Source organism: Sinocyclocheilus rhinocerous, unplaced genomic scaffold (genome assembly GCF_001515625.1).
Source record: "Sinocyclocheilus rhinocerous isolate Xijiao unplaced genomic scaffold, SAMN03320098_v1.1 scaffold357, whole genome shotgun sequence".
Lineage (NCBI taxonomy): Eukaryota > Metazoa > Chordata > Actinopteri > Cypriniformes > Cyprinidae > Sinocyclocheilus > Sinocyclocheilus rhinocerous.
In genome coordinates, this window is record NW_015649568.1 from 261,580 (window position 1) to 280,071 (window position 18,492).

At 39.2% G+C, this 18,492-nt stretch overlaps 1 protein-coding gene across 1 annotated transcript in view; it reads left to right on the top strand.

Moving 5' to 3' along the window:
• LOC107710661 (lipoma HMGIC fusion partner-like 3 protein) overlaps positions 1–17,720 on the top strand; it is a 46,270-nt gene extending 28,550 nt beyond the window's left edge. The window contains exons 3-5 of the mRNA XM_016515491.1: positions 13,014–13,244; positions 15,704–15,737; positions 16,363–17,720. Of these exons, the coding sequence (XP_016370977.1) occupies positions 13,014–13,244; positions 15,704–15,720 (248 nt within the window). The 3' untranslated portion in view covers positions 15,721–15,737; positions 16,363–17,720. The remainder of the gene's footprint in view (positions 1–13,013; positions 13,245–15,703; positions 15,738–16,362) is intronic.
• The last annotated feature ends 772 nt before the right edge of the window (positions 17,721–18,492 follow it).

Below are 18,492 nucleotides of genomic sequence, written 5' to 3' on the forward strand. Positions count from 1 at the left end.
GGATGAAGGAAGGATATTTTGTCCATACAATGAAAAACAGTGGGGTCCATAACAACATTGTACCCCATGGACTTTCATTGTATAGACAAAACAACAAAAATACTTCTGGTCCCACTGAATATAAAGATTAAGAACGACAGGGTGAGTAAATAATGGCAGAATTTTCATTCTTGTATAAACTATCCCTTTAAAGCGATATTTCATCCAAAAGAATATATATTTTGAAGAATGTTGATAATCACAGCTGACGGTAACCATTGACTTCCATAGAATTTTTTCATTACTATTGAAGTTGGCTACCATCATCTGTTTTGTTACCAATGTTCTTCAAAATATTTTCGTTTGTGTTCAATAGAACAAATAGAACAAAGAAACAAGTGGAGGGTGAGTAAATGACAGAATTTTCATTTTTGGGTGAACTATCCCTTTAAGTGCTGTGATTGAAGCTGCATTATGAATAAAATTCTTGTTTTTGCTGTCAAAGGAAACAATATTTGTTTTATATTCAGGTCATTCAAAGAATCTAGTTTATTAGGGTTTCGGTACAGAAGGAACACACGGTCACAGACAAACATGTTGACAGCTGACCTCAGATGCACGAAGCTTAGTTCGCATGCAGCCTGATATTTGAAAACCACCTCTCCGGTAGTTGTCATGGAAACCGCACACTTCTCTGCCCTCCCTTTTTCTGCGAAGCGTCTATGTGCAGATGCAGTGTTGCACAATTAGTCTCGGTCGGATTCATACACGTGCCAAGTGGTGGGGGTCGAATAGATGGGGAGTTTTGTACATGTGAACAACGGAGTTGCCCCTTCTGGAATTACTTCTGTAGACCACTCAGCAGGTGGTCTCTGATACTAATCAGGTTTCCTGGAGCTATAACACCAATTAGAGCAAGAATAACAGTGTTGCGGTCCTAACAAGAGCCGTGGTGCCATTCCATTCATCTCTTTTCACTATATAATTTAGGAAACATTAGAGGAAGCGCACATTTCTTTTATTAAACCCCCAAACATCTGGAGGTGGTGTGAAGTAATGATTAAAGGGGTCATATGATGCTGCTAAAAAGAACATTGTTTTGTGTATTTGGTGTAATGAAATGTGTTTATGCGGTTTAAAGTAAAAAAAACACATGGTTGGTTTGATTCCTGCAAGAAGCAAACCATGAACATAACCATTCTGCCCTTAAGCAACGCACCTAGCCCCAGGAAATTACGACTTGTAATATGTTAATGACATCAATCTGTAGAAACACTGTGTGAAAGTCACAGAAACTATCTCCATTGACTCTGGTTGTGGGGATTAATATTAAATCAGAACAACCTAACCACCTGTATTGCACACACACAGCAATCTGCTGTAAACCGCTTAGAACTTTAGCAGGTGCATAATAATGCCCTGACAACCACCCACAACAACCTAGGATACACTGAGAACAGATTAAGATTAATGGTGGTTGTGAAGGCAAGCATCACCATTACATTACATATTACATCTTATATTAAAACACGGATAAATCAACTCATCAACTTGCAGTGTAAGGCTCGTTACCTTTCATTGTCAATTGCATTCGTTCCGGTTATGTGTGCTCAATCTGGTAACCCGAGTGAGCGTAGACTCCGAAAACCTTCAGAAAATTGTAAAACACCCTCCCGAAAACTGCCCACAACACCCTAGCAACCATTTAGAATGCCCTAGCAACCAAATAGTAATGCAGACCAATCTAGAAGTTGACCAATCTCTAAGAGACTCCAAGACCTGAAATGGATGGGTCAGATAAGGGAGACATCCAAAATGTGTACTTTTGGTGTGCCTCCAGGAGCAGGGGTGGGAAACTTTGCTCTAGTCGTCACCCCGAACACTGCAGCACAGGTATTTTTGACTGTTCTGGAGGTCCTGCAGAGTTAGTCTTCAACCCCTGATCAAACTCACCTGCCTGTAACTTTCAGTGATCATGAAGACTTTAATTAGCTTGTACAGGTGTGTTTAATTAGGGTTGTAGTTAAACTCTGCAGAACAGTGACCCTCCAGGACTGGAGGTGAAAAGCCCAGCCACTGCCCACAATACTCCAATTAAAACTCAAAATGCTCGAACAACCACCCAGAACACTGCATAGTAACGCCCTGGGTAGGAACAACCCACAACAACCTAGCCTACTAACCATTCAAAACACCCTAGCAACCACCTAGAACACCGTTTCTCAACCCTGGTCCTGGGCGCCCCCCAACACTGCACATTTTGTATGTCTCCCTTATCTGACACACCTATTTCAGGTCCTGGAGTTTCTTTTAATGAGCTAATGAGTTGAATCAGGTGTGTTTGATTAGGGAGACACACGAGCTAATGAGTTTAATCAGGCGTGTTTGATTAGGGAGACACACAAAATGTGCAGTGCTGGGGGGCGGCCAGGACCAGGGTTGAGAAACACTGCCTTACCAGCTACATAGTAACACCCTGACAACCAACCACAACACCCTAAAAACCACAGAATATGCAAAAAACATCCTAGCAACCACTGACAACCTACTAACCATTCAGTACATGCTAACAACCATCCATAACACCTTTGCAGGAAAAACCTTAGCAATGCTCTGGCAACCACCCACAATACCCTACCATTCAGAGCACCCTAGAAACCATCTAAATCAGCATAGCAACTCTATATTTTTGTCAATAACAATAATTAAACAATATTTTGCTTAGTGGGTTTTTATGCTGGTACCTTGGCTAGTTTAGACCTGTCATGAAATATTAAATATGACACTAAAACTGCCAGTAGGTGGCGGCAAGTCCCTTAATGAATGATTAATGAGTGATTCATTGAATCATTCATTCAAACGATTTATTCAAAATGGCTGATTAATTTAGAAACTAAGCCAGTTATTGTCTTTATGAATGGAATATTGAATCATTGACATTCAAAAACAGATTAATTCAGGAAATACTGATTTGTGTTACACGCAAATGTTCTGCACCGGCTTTGTTTGGAACTAGGCCTATTTTTGTTGGCAAAACAAAAAACAGACAAAATTGTGTCTAAAATGTAGCTCACTCAATATTAACTTAATGTTTGTTGAACTGTATAAAAATCTATATCTCATTTGTGATCATTCACATTCTAAAATTCAGGAAAACGGCACTCTTGCTTGTGTAATATTACTGCTTCATATTTTATAAATATGAAAAAAAAAAAAAAACCCGTACAGGGATATGTTTTGCTTTCATAACTTGAATTATAGTGGCATAACTTGAATTATAGGGACTTTTGAGATGCGTTTTTTGCAAAGTGAGTGACATACTCGATAATGTCGCATATCGTTGAAACAACAATTACAATATTATCATAGATGATAAATATCACATACTCCAATAGCAACCAAAGCAATATGCTAAAAACTACTTAGAACACCATAGCAATTGTAAAGACCCACAACACCCTACTAACTATTCAGACCCTAGCAACCATCCATAACACCTTATACCCTAGCAACTACTAAAAACTACCGATAGAAACCACAGCAATATGCTAAAAGACAGAACTTAACCAGAACAGAACTTAACAACTGTATGGCAACCACCCTTAACAAGCTACTACCCATTCATACGGAACATAGCAATGTCCTGGCAACCACCCACAATATCCTAGCAACCACTCAGAACATACAATAACCCACCTACATAGCAACCACATAACAATATGGCTAAAAACACTTAGAACACATTAGCAACTGTAAAGCCACACCTTACCAACCACTTAGAACACCAGGTGCATGGTTAAACCCTGTCAACCACCCACAACACCCTAGCAACCACATAGCAATGAACACTTCAAACACCTTAGCGACCACAAAGCAATATAAAAAAAGCAGCATTTGAGAAACAGTGAGTTTTTAGATCTTTCGTCTCATTCTGATCGGTCATTATAACAGACCCACACACATATGCGGTATATGGGGTGTCCTGCATTGATCAGCCCTCTCTGCTCCTGTAGAGCATCTAATCTAAGACCCGGAGCACACCGATCCAGGTACAGTGCAACGAGGATAAAACATTCTTAGGCTCTGCGCCACATCTGAGGAATATTAAAACAATCCCATCAGCCAACTTCAAACGCTCAGCTCACGCAGAGAAAGGAAAGAGGACATCTGCAGAATATTCAAAAACGCTCCTTCCTCTGAGTGCTGTCACACAGTCTGGGAAACCTGAGAGAGAGAGATTATCTCTGAATTTAGATGGGCTGTGCTAATATAATAAAACAGAACGCAGAGAGGGAAGCAAAAGCTCTAGTGTCTGTCAAGCAGTGAAGATGAGGACTGCATTTGGCAGGACACACAAAGCATCACACGGACACTTCAATGAGCGCTTGGCAGGGCTAAATAAACTCCCGTCCTGGGGGCCCCAATTCAAAACTTATTGGTTTCCAACTGGGAAAAGGAAACAGCGATCACATAGTATTGCGTTCTGCCAAATACACACGTAACACGCTGGTCGCTATCCAAATATGCTTGCTATGCCAATCTAGTTTGTGTGGTTGAAATAAGTGCATCAGAACGATAAAAGAGGATTTTTCTCTTAATCTGTTTGCTTTTTCTTACTGTCTATTAATTGCTCGATGCGTTGTCCTGTAGAGCTCAATGTTTGTGTCTCTCTCCTCTCATTAAATCTGTATTTTGGCATGCTCATTTATTTTCCTCCCAAACTTGGCGGGTGTGCTCGTGCTGGCCAGTAATTAATTGGACCACCTGTTCCCAATCACCTTTACTGTTCCACCGCCCCCAAAGAATTATGGGATATGTAGTCTTTTGCGCTATAGGGTAATGAGGTTATATGTGCACATGTTAAAAAGGTTATGACTGCATATTTTCAAGATGTTAATCGTAATGTATTTTTGGACGTTTGGGTAGATTTGCCCTATTTATATACATGAACTGCAGTGATGCACAGAAAATAGAAAGAGAAAGAAAATCAGTGTACTGCTTACTGAATATTGCACAGAATACTGTTTTAGAAATAGCATGTGAAACAGTAAGCATTGTACAAAAATATATTTTTAAACCATTGTATGCTACATTATTGTCACATTTCCTCTGTGCGTTGCATGTTTAATTCACCGAGTGCAGTTCAGTTATCATCTTGGAAATGAAAAAAAAAAAAAAAGTAATATATTTATTTAGCTAATATATTTCAAGCTAAGATAATAAGCTAATATGACACTGATTTGAAACATTATACAGTACAGTACATAGGTAGAGTCACAGTGCATTTTGAATCTGCAAATGATACATGAATGCTGTTTTAGAATTTTTCCAAAACCAAGAATCTTAGGTAGAATAGAATATTGCTGTCCACCTGTCTACCAAAGTATGTACAGTATACATAGTTTATAATGCAGAAAAAGTAAGAGTAGTGTGGTAGTTTGCCTTCCAAAAATAGCCAGACAGACAGCAGGTAGGATAAAAGAGCATTCCGTGTCAGTTGTGCTGGCCTGGTTTGCCCAGGAGGGAGGAGTTCAGGAGCGCTGCAGTTAATAACACACCCATCACTTATCAAACACCTCACAAGACTGACAATCCATAGAGCGTCTCCATGACAACACAACTCACTCCACAGAACTTGCTCACGTTCAGATCCAACTTGTGTCAGTTACGCATGAAAGCACAGCTTGCGTCTGCAAAGATGCATTCATGATTAGGTGAATGAAAAGGGTAATAGACATAAAAAGAGTGGCAAAGACATTATGACCAACAAACATATAGTTAGACAGACAGACAGACAGACAGACAGATAGATAGATAGATAGATACATTTCTTTTAAAGTTATTTTACTACTGAATATGGTGTCCGTGTTCATTTAAGGGTGTTTTCACAACTGGTTCTGTTGCTTATACTTAATCAAAGTTCGATTGCTCCTCCTTCCCCACTTGATTGTGTTAACACTTTTTTGATTTTAAACAGTGGTATGATTATTTTATCATAATTCATAACGGCAGCTGTTTAGCCTTGTTGCCATATAATGACGATGCAGGAGAAGGCGGCAAAATGCATAGCGTTGCTCACCTCATTTTTATACTTTGGTTTTGTTTCCAAAGTGTGAACACACAACTGCACTTGCGTCTAAAGCCATATTCAGACAGGATTCATTTTACAGGAAAAGGTGGGGAAAAGTCCCTTTCAAGGAAAGTCTTTTCACTTGGTGGCCATATTTGCAACGCCTCCGAGTAGCTTATCCAAGACCAAGTCCTATCTAAATGAATGGGGGAATCCTGAAATCTCAAAAACTGCCCTATGAACTCACAAATAAATTCAAATCAGCAACAAAATCTGAAATGAATTGCCGCATAAATGTTGTTTATTATTCTCAAATAGCATTAAAAAAAGCGTATTTTTCAGGCTAGACCAGCCAATGAGCATGCGCAGTCATAACACGCTTAAGACTGCGCATGCGCATTGGTTGGTCTAGCCTCAGGTTTCTATGGGAACCGGAGCTTCTAACGGCTGCTGCAGTGATGCAATGACTTTACCAATCAGCGATTGGCTCTTTCATTTAGAAGGCGGGACTATTCCGCCATATTGCGCGTTGCAGTTTCTCCCATTCATAAGTTATAGGAGTTAACCATCTTTGTATTTCTATAGTCTTTGGGTGGGGTAAAGTAATTATTAGCAGAGCTACTCAGTGATTTTAGTCCCGTCCAAATGTGCCATCTCAGTAATCATTACGGACAATGTCAGTAAAGATTATGGCGACTTCTACCTTCTGTAAAAAGGTCCGGAAAAATTACCTCAGGTTACACTAATCCCGTGCAAATAGACCAGCTGTAAATGTACATAAATATTCTGTCATTTCCTGGCACGAAACTTCTGTTAGCTTTAGGTAAGTGCCTATTACTAACATAATCCAATCAGAATTTAATTAATTTAATTAATAAATCGTTTGACTGGACCTAACTGATATTATTAGCAACATATTATAAACATATTATAAGCAACGCAGTACACACAGGAAGCTATGTGGCACGCACATGACGACAGGGAGGTGACGGCGGTGTAAATCGAGTTACCCCTCCCACTTCTGGTAGTTTTACTGAGATTTCATATCCCATGCGAATTGGCCATTATTATTACAGACATCCTGTGGTAAAATTACATTACTTCTTCTACCCTTGTAAAACGAATCCCATCCGAATAGGGCTTAATATGCTGCGAATGTACAGCAAATGTTTTCCAATAGAGATTCGCTACAATTTGGTTCATATCAGCAGTGAACTGTACTAGAGTTTACCTGAACCGTACCCCAGATCACCTTTCTAAAGCAGACTTGGGTATGGTTTGCAAGTGCGCAACCAAGTTCAGAAAACAGCTTTCATATCATCCAAACAAACCGAACTCTGATGTCAGACGAACCCAGGTGCGCACCAAAATTGCAAGTGTGAAAGCACCCTAATCGTGTGTGTGTTTAGCTCTGTTCAAAAACCTGGTGAGTTACCTTGCTATCTACTACCTACTAGACAGCTTCCTACCTAAAACGCAACCTCATAATTGACTGATTTGAAATGTTTGCAGAAACTCACAATTATTTGTTTGATGCTAACATGTTGCTAAGCTAACAATGCTCTAAAAAATGTGATTTTGCCTTATTATTTGACCTAAACTAAGTATCTCGGAACTCAACAAAATGTTTCTGTCTACTTTTTGGAATAGTCTTTGAGTCAGGAGTGCTGCTAAAGTGTCTTAAAATGTTGTCTAGGTAGGCAGCTCACTAGGTTTTGTAGAAGAGTGTCTGACTGCAGAAGCAGGGAATTTCATATTACCATGGATGCAATGAGGTGATTTTCTCTCTCTCTTATTCTCTTTTCTTCTATTCTTTCCCACCATTCATCCCTCTCTGGAAGGAAAAACAACAAGCTGCCATTCTCAGGATGAAACACAAACCCTGAGGCGTTACTCTATTCCTGCCTTGACAATACATTAAGCAGCAAACAACTGCAGCTTAGCGAGAAAGAGGCAAGGAGAGACAGGAAGTCTTTTAACCTTGCATTATCTTCTCCTCTCTCGATCCATCTTGTCTCCTTCCCTTATCGTCCTTGGTGCTTCTTTCTTCTCCTTCCATTGGCTGGGATGTAAAGACATTTTAACAAATGCCAAGTCAAGCGATGTCAGGGGAAGATGAGCGTGAGGAAGCATCTTTTTTCATCCTTCACTGCTGCTAACCTGCATACAAATGTGAAAAGTTGGGTACTTAAAGGGATAGTTTACCCAAAAATCACTATTCTGTGATCATATACACACCCTCATATCATTCCAGACAGCTAGATTTTCTTCTATGCAATTAGTGTTCAAGCTTCTTTTCCATACATTAAAAGTGGATAGATACTGAGGCTATCAAGTTCCAAATTTAAAAGCACAAAAATGGCAAAAACGACAGCCGGGAAATTTTTAGCAAATAATGACTTAAATTAAGGTCTGTTCCAAATAAATATTAAGGTATGATTTCCGATGGCTGGAATATAGCATATGAGTCATATAGACTACGGTACTTTGATGGTATGATTAGGTGAGTAAATGATGACGAAATGTAAATTCTTAGGTGAACACAAGTTCAGAACAACTTTTGAAAGGGACTGCTCCAGTAGTCAGGTAGCAGCCTGTATATTTTAGCTTCCTGTGTTCTGGACAGATCTTAATCCATTGCAAGGGGCTTCATCAATAAATCTTTGGCTGAGATTACAGGATAGCATGAAATATAGATATGCAGAGAAGAAGAAAGACTAAGGGGGAGAGAAGGGTATCACAAATGTGTCTTTCCTAAAGGAAACACTCTCTCACGTGCAGAATTCTCATCTTTAACTGTGTTTATTTATAGCCTCTATCTACAAACACATCTCGGATGTGACACTCACAGCATCTGCATTCAGAGCACTCTCACTGACCCAGATGCAGCATGAGTGCTCGCTGCCAGCAAAATCAAAGCCCTCACAATGCAGCCACAGTCTGATCTATTAGAAAAGAGCTAGCGATACTACAGAACCACGAGGTTGCCTTTCCATAATCTATTCTGCGGCATCTATTACATAAAAATAAGACAAAATGGGATGAAAAAGACAACTTGTCTTTTGCAAGATGGTTGAGATAAGGACAGCTCATTATCAGAGCTCAGCTGTGTGTGTCTCTTCGATAACATTGAAAGGTTTAGCTGAAGAGCTCCTTTTCATTAGTATATGTGTGTGGTGCAGTGCTGCAGGCTCTGGAGAGGATGTGAAGAAAGAAAATGCTGATGTTTTCTATTATTTATAAGCATTTCCCACATAATGTGTGTGTAGCCATGAATCTGGTCAGTTTTAACGCAATACAGTCCCATAGTGGCATGACAGGTGTATGCAATTTCTGCAATACCACCAAACAGTTTTGCTAAAATAACGGTTTCTAAAATCTTCCTCCATCTGTCATTGGTCAAAAAACTGGGGGCCCACCCCAAACTCACACAACTAGTTGAGCTATAAGTTGACATGTCGAAAGGCATGAAAATAAACCTTTTGTCGGTCATTCGGTTTCTAATTCTTGTAGCTTTGCCAGTGTAATCCCACCCACACTGAAGTCTCATTGGTCATCTTTGGGTCGTTCAGCATTTGTCTATACAAATTACTTGTCACTGAAAACTTGTCATGTCGTGCCTGGATAGGACATGGTGCACCACCATAAGAACTTAGACGACACATGCAACTTAGATAACTGCAGGAAGGCTGGTTGCACGAGTGATAGATTCAGTTGCACTGTCACAAACAACCCCAAGAAAGAAACCTATGAACTCTCTAGAGTGACTGCGGTGCGAATAAGCTGTGGATGCAGGGATGAGGGTGATTGGCTCTCAGCTTTAGTGTGATTACTATTAGACTGCTGATGGCTATTAGTATAATGATGATGGATGTCTTTTGAAGTTTCGCTTATTAGATACACAAACCAAGAGATTAAAGCGAGAGATAGAAGGACAGAGATATAGGACACAGCAAAAGGCTCTTAGTGACAGTTTTTAGTGGCTATTTTATGACACAGCAAACTGTGTGACAAAGACAAGTAGATGTGTTAATCATGCCTGATTCATTTGGCAGTATCCGTATGTGGGCTATTTGATCTCTTATGATATAGTTTTACTTCCTACTCGCACCAGTTTAAGTTTCTTTTTTCCTGTTCTAACTCTTTTTCTTTACGACTGTGCTAAATCTCTCCTCCTTGGTTCATCCAACCACTTATGCTGCCTTCAAGTCCTGCTGGGAAGTTCCTACTTATGGGTTCGGATGTCGTAATTTCTACATGATGTGCATTTAATTGATTTTGGTCGGAATAAACAGGTGGGCAATTTCATATTTTTTCTCTTTTTTACTTTCTTGCTATGGCTTGACACTTCATGTCACTAAAGTAAAAAAAAAAAAAAAGAAGATGAGCAAAATATTTAAATTAGATGTGTAACTGATGCTTTGTGTATAATTGCTTTGTGCTTTTATAATTTTCAAATTTTCTCACTGCCGCAGAAAATGGGAATAGTAGTTTGGCCTAAATAGTCTATTGCTTCATAAACAAGTTAAATGAATCAAACCTTTTGCTTTTCATCAACTCTATATGTTTATAAATTCCATACATTAATTTTTCAGAACTTTTGTCCTATGTAGGGTTGCAGAAATGCTGGATTCTATTCCATATTTGAGATTGGATGCTTTCGATAGTCCAGGGGTGTCCAAATCTGCTCCTGGTGGGCCAAATTCCAGCAGAATTTAACTTAGCCTTTAAGGGGTCATATGATGCGATTTCAATTTTTCCTTTCTCTTTGGAGTGTTACAAGCTCTTGGTGCATAAAGAAGATCTGCTCAAGACCGCCCACCTCCGCTCACTCTAACCTGCCGGCCTCCGCTCACTCTAGCCCGCCCGCCTACGCTCACTCTAGCCCGCCGGCCTCCGCTCACTCTAGCCCGGCGGCCTGCGCTCACTCTAGCCGCCGGCCTCTGCTCAGCGTGTGTGACGCTGTGTGTTTCGTTGTGAAAGCGAAACTACTTTGTTTGGTCTTCCAAAAGAGGACACGACTAGAAATCAGTGGTTAAGTTGTATTTACAACACTGTTCCAGAACAGTTCAACCCAAATATTCAGATGTGTGCAGCACATTTTATGGAGGACTGTTTCCTGATCCTGTGAGAGCAGACTACAATGCCGGCAATATGGTAAGGGGCGTAACATTTCCGTCACACGCTTGAGGTATTCGGCCAATCACAACGCACTGGATAGCTGGCCAATCACAGCACACCTCGCTTTTCAAACCGATGAGCTTTGTAAAAATCGACGCGTTTCAGAAAGGCGGAGCATAGAGGAGAAACAATAATGTACACTGTACAGTATGTGGAAAATAATGTGTATTTTGAAACTTAAACCGCATAAACACATTTCATTACACCAAATACACCAAATAATGTTCTTTTTTAGCAACATCATATGACCCCTTTAAATAAAAACCTCTAAACCAGCTAATCAAGGTCTTTAGTATCACTTGAAACTTCAAGGAAGGTGTGTTAGAGCTAAACTCCGCAGGACGGTAGCCTTCAAGGAGCAGGATTGGACACCTTTGGACTAACCAGTCCATTGCAGGGTTAACACTCTCACACATTCACACTTTTTGAATTGAGGAGAAAACCGGAGCACCCAGAGGAAATTCACTCCAACACGGAAAGTACACAAACTCCAGGACTCAAACAGGGGACCCCCAACCTCCAAGTCAGGTCTCAAAGAAAATCCCAATTTTTTTCTATTGGTAGCTTCAGCATTGTGGTGCCCTTCTTTTAAGTGTGATCAACCCTACGTGACTTGAAGGCAGCATCAAGGTAATTTGTCTAATAACCCCAAGAGAAGGCCTGGTTACATTATAAATGAATTCCTCTTGTGTAACTGACTGCGTCTGCATAAAACTATCAATGCATCAAAAGTGGCACATGCAGTATTCGCCTTTCTCAGCACAAAGTTTTGCAGGATTTACCATGACTATGATCTGATACTCCTGAATATGCAGTTTTCCGGTCTCAATTCATCAGGGATGATGTAAGCGCTCACAGCTGTTGCTGCTGCTGATCTGAGATCAGATCTATTGCTTGTTCTGTGAGGTATGTGGTAATGGAAGGGTAATACAACTCATGAGCTGTTACAAACTGTAGATAGATAAGCGTTTCACAGCCCTGTTCCTGGTGGCACATCAGTAGTGCACATTTTTGAACTCTTCCTAATCAAACACACCTGATTCAACCCATTAGCACATTAGTGGAAACTAATGTGGAAACTAAAAAATGGGTGGTTCAGATAAGGGAGACATATCGAATTGCTTTCTTTGCACACTTCTGGCTCAACCAGTTTCATTAGTTTGAGGTAGGACTTCCTGAGCAATGGTGGACAAGTTAACAGACTTATATTTTTGGCAGGCTATAAACTGGTTGAAAACTAATTGCATTGAACATTTGCATTGAAGGAGGCACTTGAGCAAATCTAGGGACCAGAATATCATGGAGACCTGCAAGTTTGTTTTTTTTAACTTTGGCCAGTAAGCAACCATCCGAACACCCAAGCAACTGCAAAACCACCACCCACACACAGCATCGTGCCTGCGAGTTTTACACTGGCAAACATCACTCACATTTTGTTCAGAAACTTTTGCAATTTCATTTGGTGTACAAAAATGACTCATAGCAGCTTTCAACAGAGTGTGCTTTGTGTGTGTGTGTGTATGTATGTGAATATAAACTGGGGGCTCGTCCGGGATTACTGGTACCTCTCTCCTCATTCTTCTCAGCTGTCAGACATGTTATAATTGAACAAAAGAAACCACCATGACTTTTTTTTTTTTTGCAGCTGATTTTTGTTTCCCAGTTTACGCTTTACAACTGCCATCTATCATATTGCTTGAGTACAGAAATGCATTCTGCTGTTGATAAAATCCATAGAACTTTTATTAATTGGACGACTCACAATGCCTGCTTTCTCTCTTAGGTACGTGTCTGGTGTTGGGCTGTATGATATATCCTGATGGCTGGGATGCTGATGAGGTGAAGAGGATGTGTGGAGAAGGGACGGACAAATACACCATTGGAGCATGCTCAGTGCGCTGGGCGTACATCCTGGCCATTATGGGCATCATGGACGCCCTTATTCTCTCTTTCCTGGCTTTTGTGCTGGGCAACAGGCAGGATGGACTCATGTCCGAGGAGCTGCTGGGAGACAGTAAGATTAACATTTTTTTTTCTGAAGGATTGTTATTCTGTGTCTTTGTCATGTCTAAATGTCATGTCTTACCATGGGAGATTGCAGATGTATCTCTGTCAACTTGAGTTACTGTCTTCATTTATGCAAATAAATAATTGAAAGAGTGTTGGACAATAAGAGGGTATACACAATTCATATATCCTGTTCAAAACAGTTGGGGCAGAGCAAAAAATACAAATAGAAAAACAACTTGATAGTTGGTACCTTTGACAAAAACACCATTTGGTTGTGGAATCTAAGTGTTATTGCTGTTGAAGTCTATGATATGCTACTTGCTATTGTTAGTCATTTACAAGTGATATAAGGGGAGGGACAATGTTATTTGTATAGGACAAATATTTGTATATATATTTGGACCATTTTTCAGTAACAGTATTTTGGTAAACTTCTAAGTGTACACTAGCATATTAGCCTCAAATTAGACATGGGGCCAACATTTGAGGGATTTGCATACTAAATTTGTGAATCTTACCAAATTAAGGTAACATGAGATGAATTAAGTTTTGAAATACTGAAAAAACAAAGAGGTGGTTAACAAGAAGTGTATAATCAAACTTTTCTCTGTGAAAGAATGCAGAAATGGCCTGGCTAGTTTTGTGTATTTCTGATACACAGACATTAAAGTTTTAAATTATAATCACAAAATGCATAATTTACATAAATTTAATTAATATAATAATTTTTAAATAAATAATAATTTTACATAAATTCCATTTCTCCCCATAAATGCTCTAACACATCAGTTTTCAACGCGCAGCTGTTGTACCATTCGGTCCAATTCATTCATTACTAGACAGAGCCTGCCAGCCAGAGGTGAGTGAAGACAGACCAGCTTGAGAAAATAAGACAAAGTGATGGTCATTAAGGACAGAATCAGATGATAGGGCTGTGAAAATAAATGAGATATGAGAAGGAGCGAGAAGAAGAGGAAAATAGCAAGTGAAGGAAAGATAGAAAGGTAGAATTTACCATGGACTGGGGTTAATTGAAGCGTGGGGCTCTGGACCCAGCCATGAATTACTAATGACTGTTTACACAGCTTGCTGTCAGCCCGTCCATATTAATCACAGGCACAGCATCAGCTGGAACCCATGCTGTGCTGAACAGCACACCTGGAGCGAAACACTATTTATGGATATGGACTATAAAATGCTTCATATAATGAAGGTAAATGAAGGAACAAACTCCACTTTCAGGAAGTCCTGGAAACCTGGACCATAAAACTATTATTTTATATAATGGTAATGAAGGGTCACTTGTAGGTGTGTTAAGGTTTGATATGAAAGCGATGAGTTGCAAATGGTGAGTAAGGATGTTTGTATAATGATGAATGAGCAATTCACTTCTTAATCCTGCAGAAACAGAATTGATGTCATATTTTGTGATGGCACATGATGGTGTTAGTGCCATCTAGTGGAGATTACTGGTTAGGTTTATCGCAACTGACAGTATGTAAGAAAAGGTCTATTTAAAGGAGAGATAACACACAGTTTCACCCAATCTAATGTTAATCTTGAGTACCTATAGAGTAGTACTGCATCCTTTATATCTCCAAAAAGTCTTTAGTTTTATCATATTTATAAAAGATACAGCTTTAAGATTCTCTCCGGAAAAAGCGAGGCGCGCCGTGGGCGGAGCTAAAGATTGACCAGCACTTGAGCTCTGACTGCCAACAAAATACAGACATTTGATGCAGTTTCACTTACCGTCTACAGTTCTGAATAATGACCGGGATCTTTTATAGCTCGACCGCTCCATCCTTCAGTATCAAACGATGTGCTAATCCAGCGTTGAACTGGGCCTTGCTTATAAAACGTTCGTCAACAAACATACTTGTGAAACTCTGTTGCTGCTCCGGAAAAACAAACTGCACACTCCACTGTTTACATAACGTTGGGTTCTTTAGGAAGCTGAACAAAGTTATCTTTCCCTTACAACCAAAAACACACTTCTTTGGAGACATTCTTCCCGTGCAGCGCTGCCGCCGGATGAAGCGCGTTGATGGGCGCGATCTCGCGCTTGCCCTGGTCGATGCGTGCGCGGGCGCGCTTTTCCGGGAGAAATGCCCATATAAGGAGTTCCACCCTCGGCTACGTCATGAAGAGCCACGATCGAAAAAACTCTCCGAAACTTGTACGAACCCGGAAGTAAGATTTTTAGCACAGAAATACTCCGTCATACGTCCAAATTGTTTTTTGAAATTTTGTCCATGCTTAGCATGAGAATCCGACTCTTTTATAACAGTGTAAACAACTCTGAATGCATGAAACAGCATTGTACTTTAATGTGTATTTATCAACTGTGACAGCTGTCAGTAGTTGATAAATATTTCTGCTGCATTTGAAAATTACTCTGTGTATTTAAGCTGCGATTTTTGCTTTAATTTTGATAGAATTTTCTTCTTTTTTCATCAACAGAGAGTGGAAATGCATAGACGCCAGATACACTCAGGTGAGTGAGTGTTGGTCAGTATGTATGAGTCTTTGTTACTTTAAAAAGACCATGAAATAGTTTGATACAATATTTTTTGCCTTCGTTGACGCATTTACTACTGAAACAGAGTTAGGCTCAGACATATTGAAGGTCTTGAGACATACTGAAGATCAATATTTAATATAGAAGCACTACTGTTCAAACGTTTGGGGTTAATATGATTATTTAAAAATGTCTTTGATCTTCAAAAGACCTTTTTGTGTTTGTGATAAAACAAATTACACAGTCGGACCTCAAATGTAAATTTTGAAGCTGCTTTTTTTATTATTAAAAACAATAATTTTAAATCCAAGTGAGCAGTTTCAAAATTTGCGGTATTAAACTTTCTGTGGAAGAAGATGAAAAAAAAAAGACGTTTTGTCCATAAAATGAAAGTCAGTTGGTCCAATGTTTTTTTTTTTTAGACCTCACTGACAACAACATTCTTCAAAATATCTTATTTTGTGTAGAAATAAAATGATGTTAGGAATTTTAAATTTTTGAGTGAATTTTCGAAATGATCTCTTCAAGGTTAGCTTCCTTGTGTAAACTTAAGTGTAATGCTGTGAATTTATACTAAAACATCACGTTAATCTGTTTTCAGGTGTTTCTGTCTCGTTCAAGGAAAATCATTATGTGAAATCACAATCCAGCTTTACTCATCACCCTGAGGGCAGGAAGCCTGACTGAAGCAGTTAAAGGATGCAAACAGGGTGAATGGAGTTGGGAACTCACTGCTTTTCTGTCCATATCCCTTCTTTTCACTTCACTCCCTGGAATTGCTTCTCAACAAATCCCTACCGTACTTTAATTTACAGTGTTCTGTGCTACTAACATGATAGGGCAGCTAATGCACCGTTTAGAAGTAACTTGACTTGGATTAATAATAATAATAATATTTATTTATTTTACATTGTGTTCTCCTTTAAAGGCCTGCATTACAATAATGTTAATATTTTGGGATTTACGAATTACTGTAAAACACTGTTCTATTTGACTGGATTCTCCAATATAGAAGGAAACGTTTACAGGATTGAATTGTGGGATGTACATTCTGGCACAGAGCTGCACCACAGACATTATTGGCTTGTTATTATTTCTGTCACTACCACCCCTGGACAAAAAAAAAAAAAAAAAAAAGGCAGCAAAATGGGACACTGAATCCTGACCACTTAAATGAGAGCCAATTTAAAGGCAAGTGATCATTTATCGGGTTTCAAAATGTACAATTATTTCAACAACCCTATCCAACATTGTTTAAAAGGGGTATGTAAACAGAAGTTGAGAGTTCACTGTTAATATATTTTTTAAAAATAAGTGTCAAAATTAGGGGCAGACATCTCTGCCATTAGTAATTGTGCACAGGCCAAGTATATAAAGAAGTAGGAGAGTGTTTTAAGTATTATGTACTGAGTGTATATGTTGAATTTCTGTATGTCTCCAATTCGATATTTCCTTCTCGGCAATGTTGGTGCTGTATAGTTATGCGTGCCATAATTATGATGTTCTCAGCTGGTACCGTTTTGTACTCTTGGTATTATCATTCTGCCCCACCAAGACAAATGAACAGCCTAGGATCGCCAATCAAAAAGAAAAAATGTCACTGGAAAACCTGGAGGATGTGGTTTCAAAAAGCAAAAGCCCACAGGAAATGACCTCACTGTGTACCTTGTGCCACTCCCTCCGTTCTTGGACAACTGAAGAGTTTGGACAATGCTGGATGAAGTTCTGAAGGGAAAGAAAAAAATGTTTCGCTTTATTTATTGGGTGTCTGTCTTGTCTGATGGTGTTGTATGTAGAAAAAGATGTAAATGCACCATTAAAATGTATTAGTTATAAAAGTTCATTACAGACAATTCACCCACATTAATGAATAAAGATTTTACCTCTACCGACTAAAATCAAGGTATTTCATTTTTAGCATTGTTGTAAAGAACAGACATATTTATCTTATTACTTTACTTTTTTTTTTTTCACAGGCCAGCAGTGTCCAATCTTGCTCCTGGAGGGCCAATCCCCTTGTCCAAATACCTGCACTTGCGGTCTTTGCACTTGACTACTTACATGATGTATTTCCTGTATTTGGTCCAAGTGTTCAAGTGAACATGAAGACCACAAGCATGTATAGAACTTTTCATTACCTGATGGGACACACTATAGTGTTGCAACACTGTTTACAGAGCTTCATTTTTATTTTCAATACTTTGCATTTTAAAATCAACTTCTGAATGTCTAAATGTTCAGTAGTCTCTGTGTGGTGCTTCTAATTAAGTAATAAAATGCAGTTACAAATGTTGCACAAAATAATTATCACCACTACTCAACACTTTGTTTTACTACCAAATTATATGTAATATCTAACTATTATTAATATTTAACATACCTCTCACGAGATCTCGGCAAAAAGTCAAAACGATTTATTTCATGATGCATGGTGGGATACACTAAGCCTCGAATACCGCAGATAGTGTGGATTTATAATTTTTTCTTGAAGTTTTTAAGACCTGGGACAGTCTTGCGCACTTACTTCCTATCGCGCGCGCGATCTCAAGCGGCCAAGACTGTAAGTGTGGGTATTTGGACAAGGGGAATGTCCTGTAGAGTTTAACTCCAATACTAATTAAACACACCTGAACCAGCTAACCATGTTCTTCTGGATTACTAGAAACTTCCAGGCAAGTGTGTTTTTGGCTGGTTGTAACCAAAATCTGCTGGATGTTGACCTTCCTGGAGG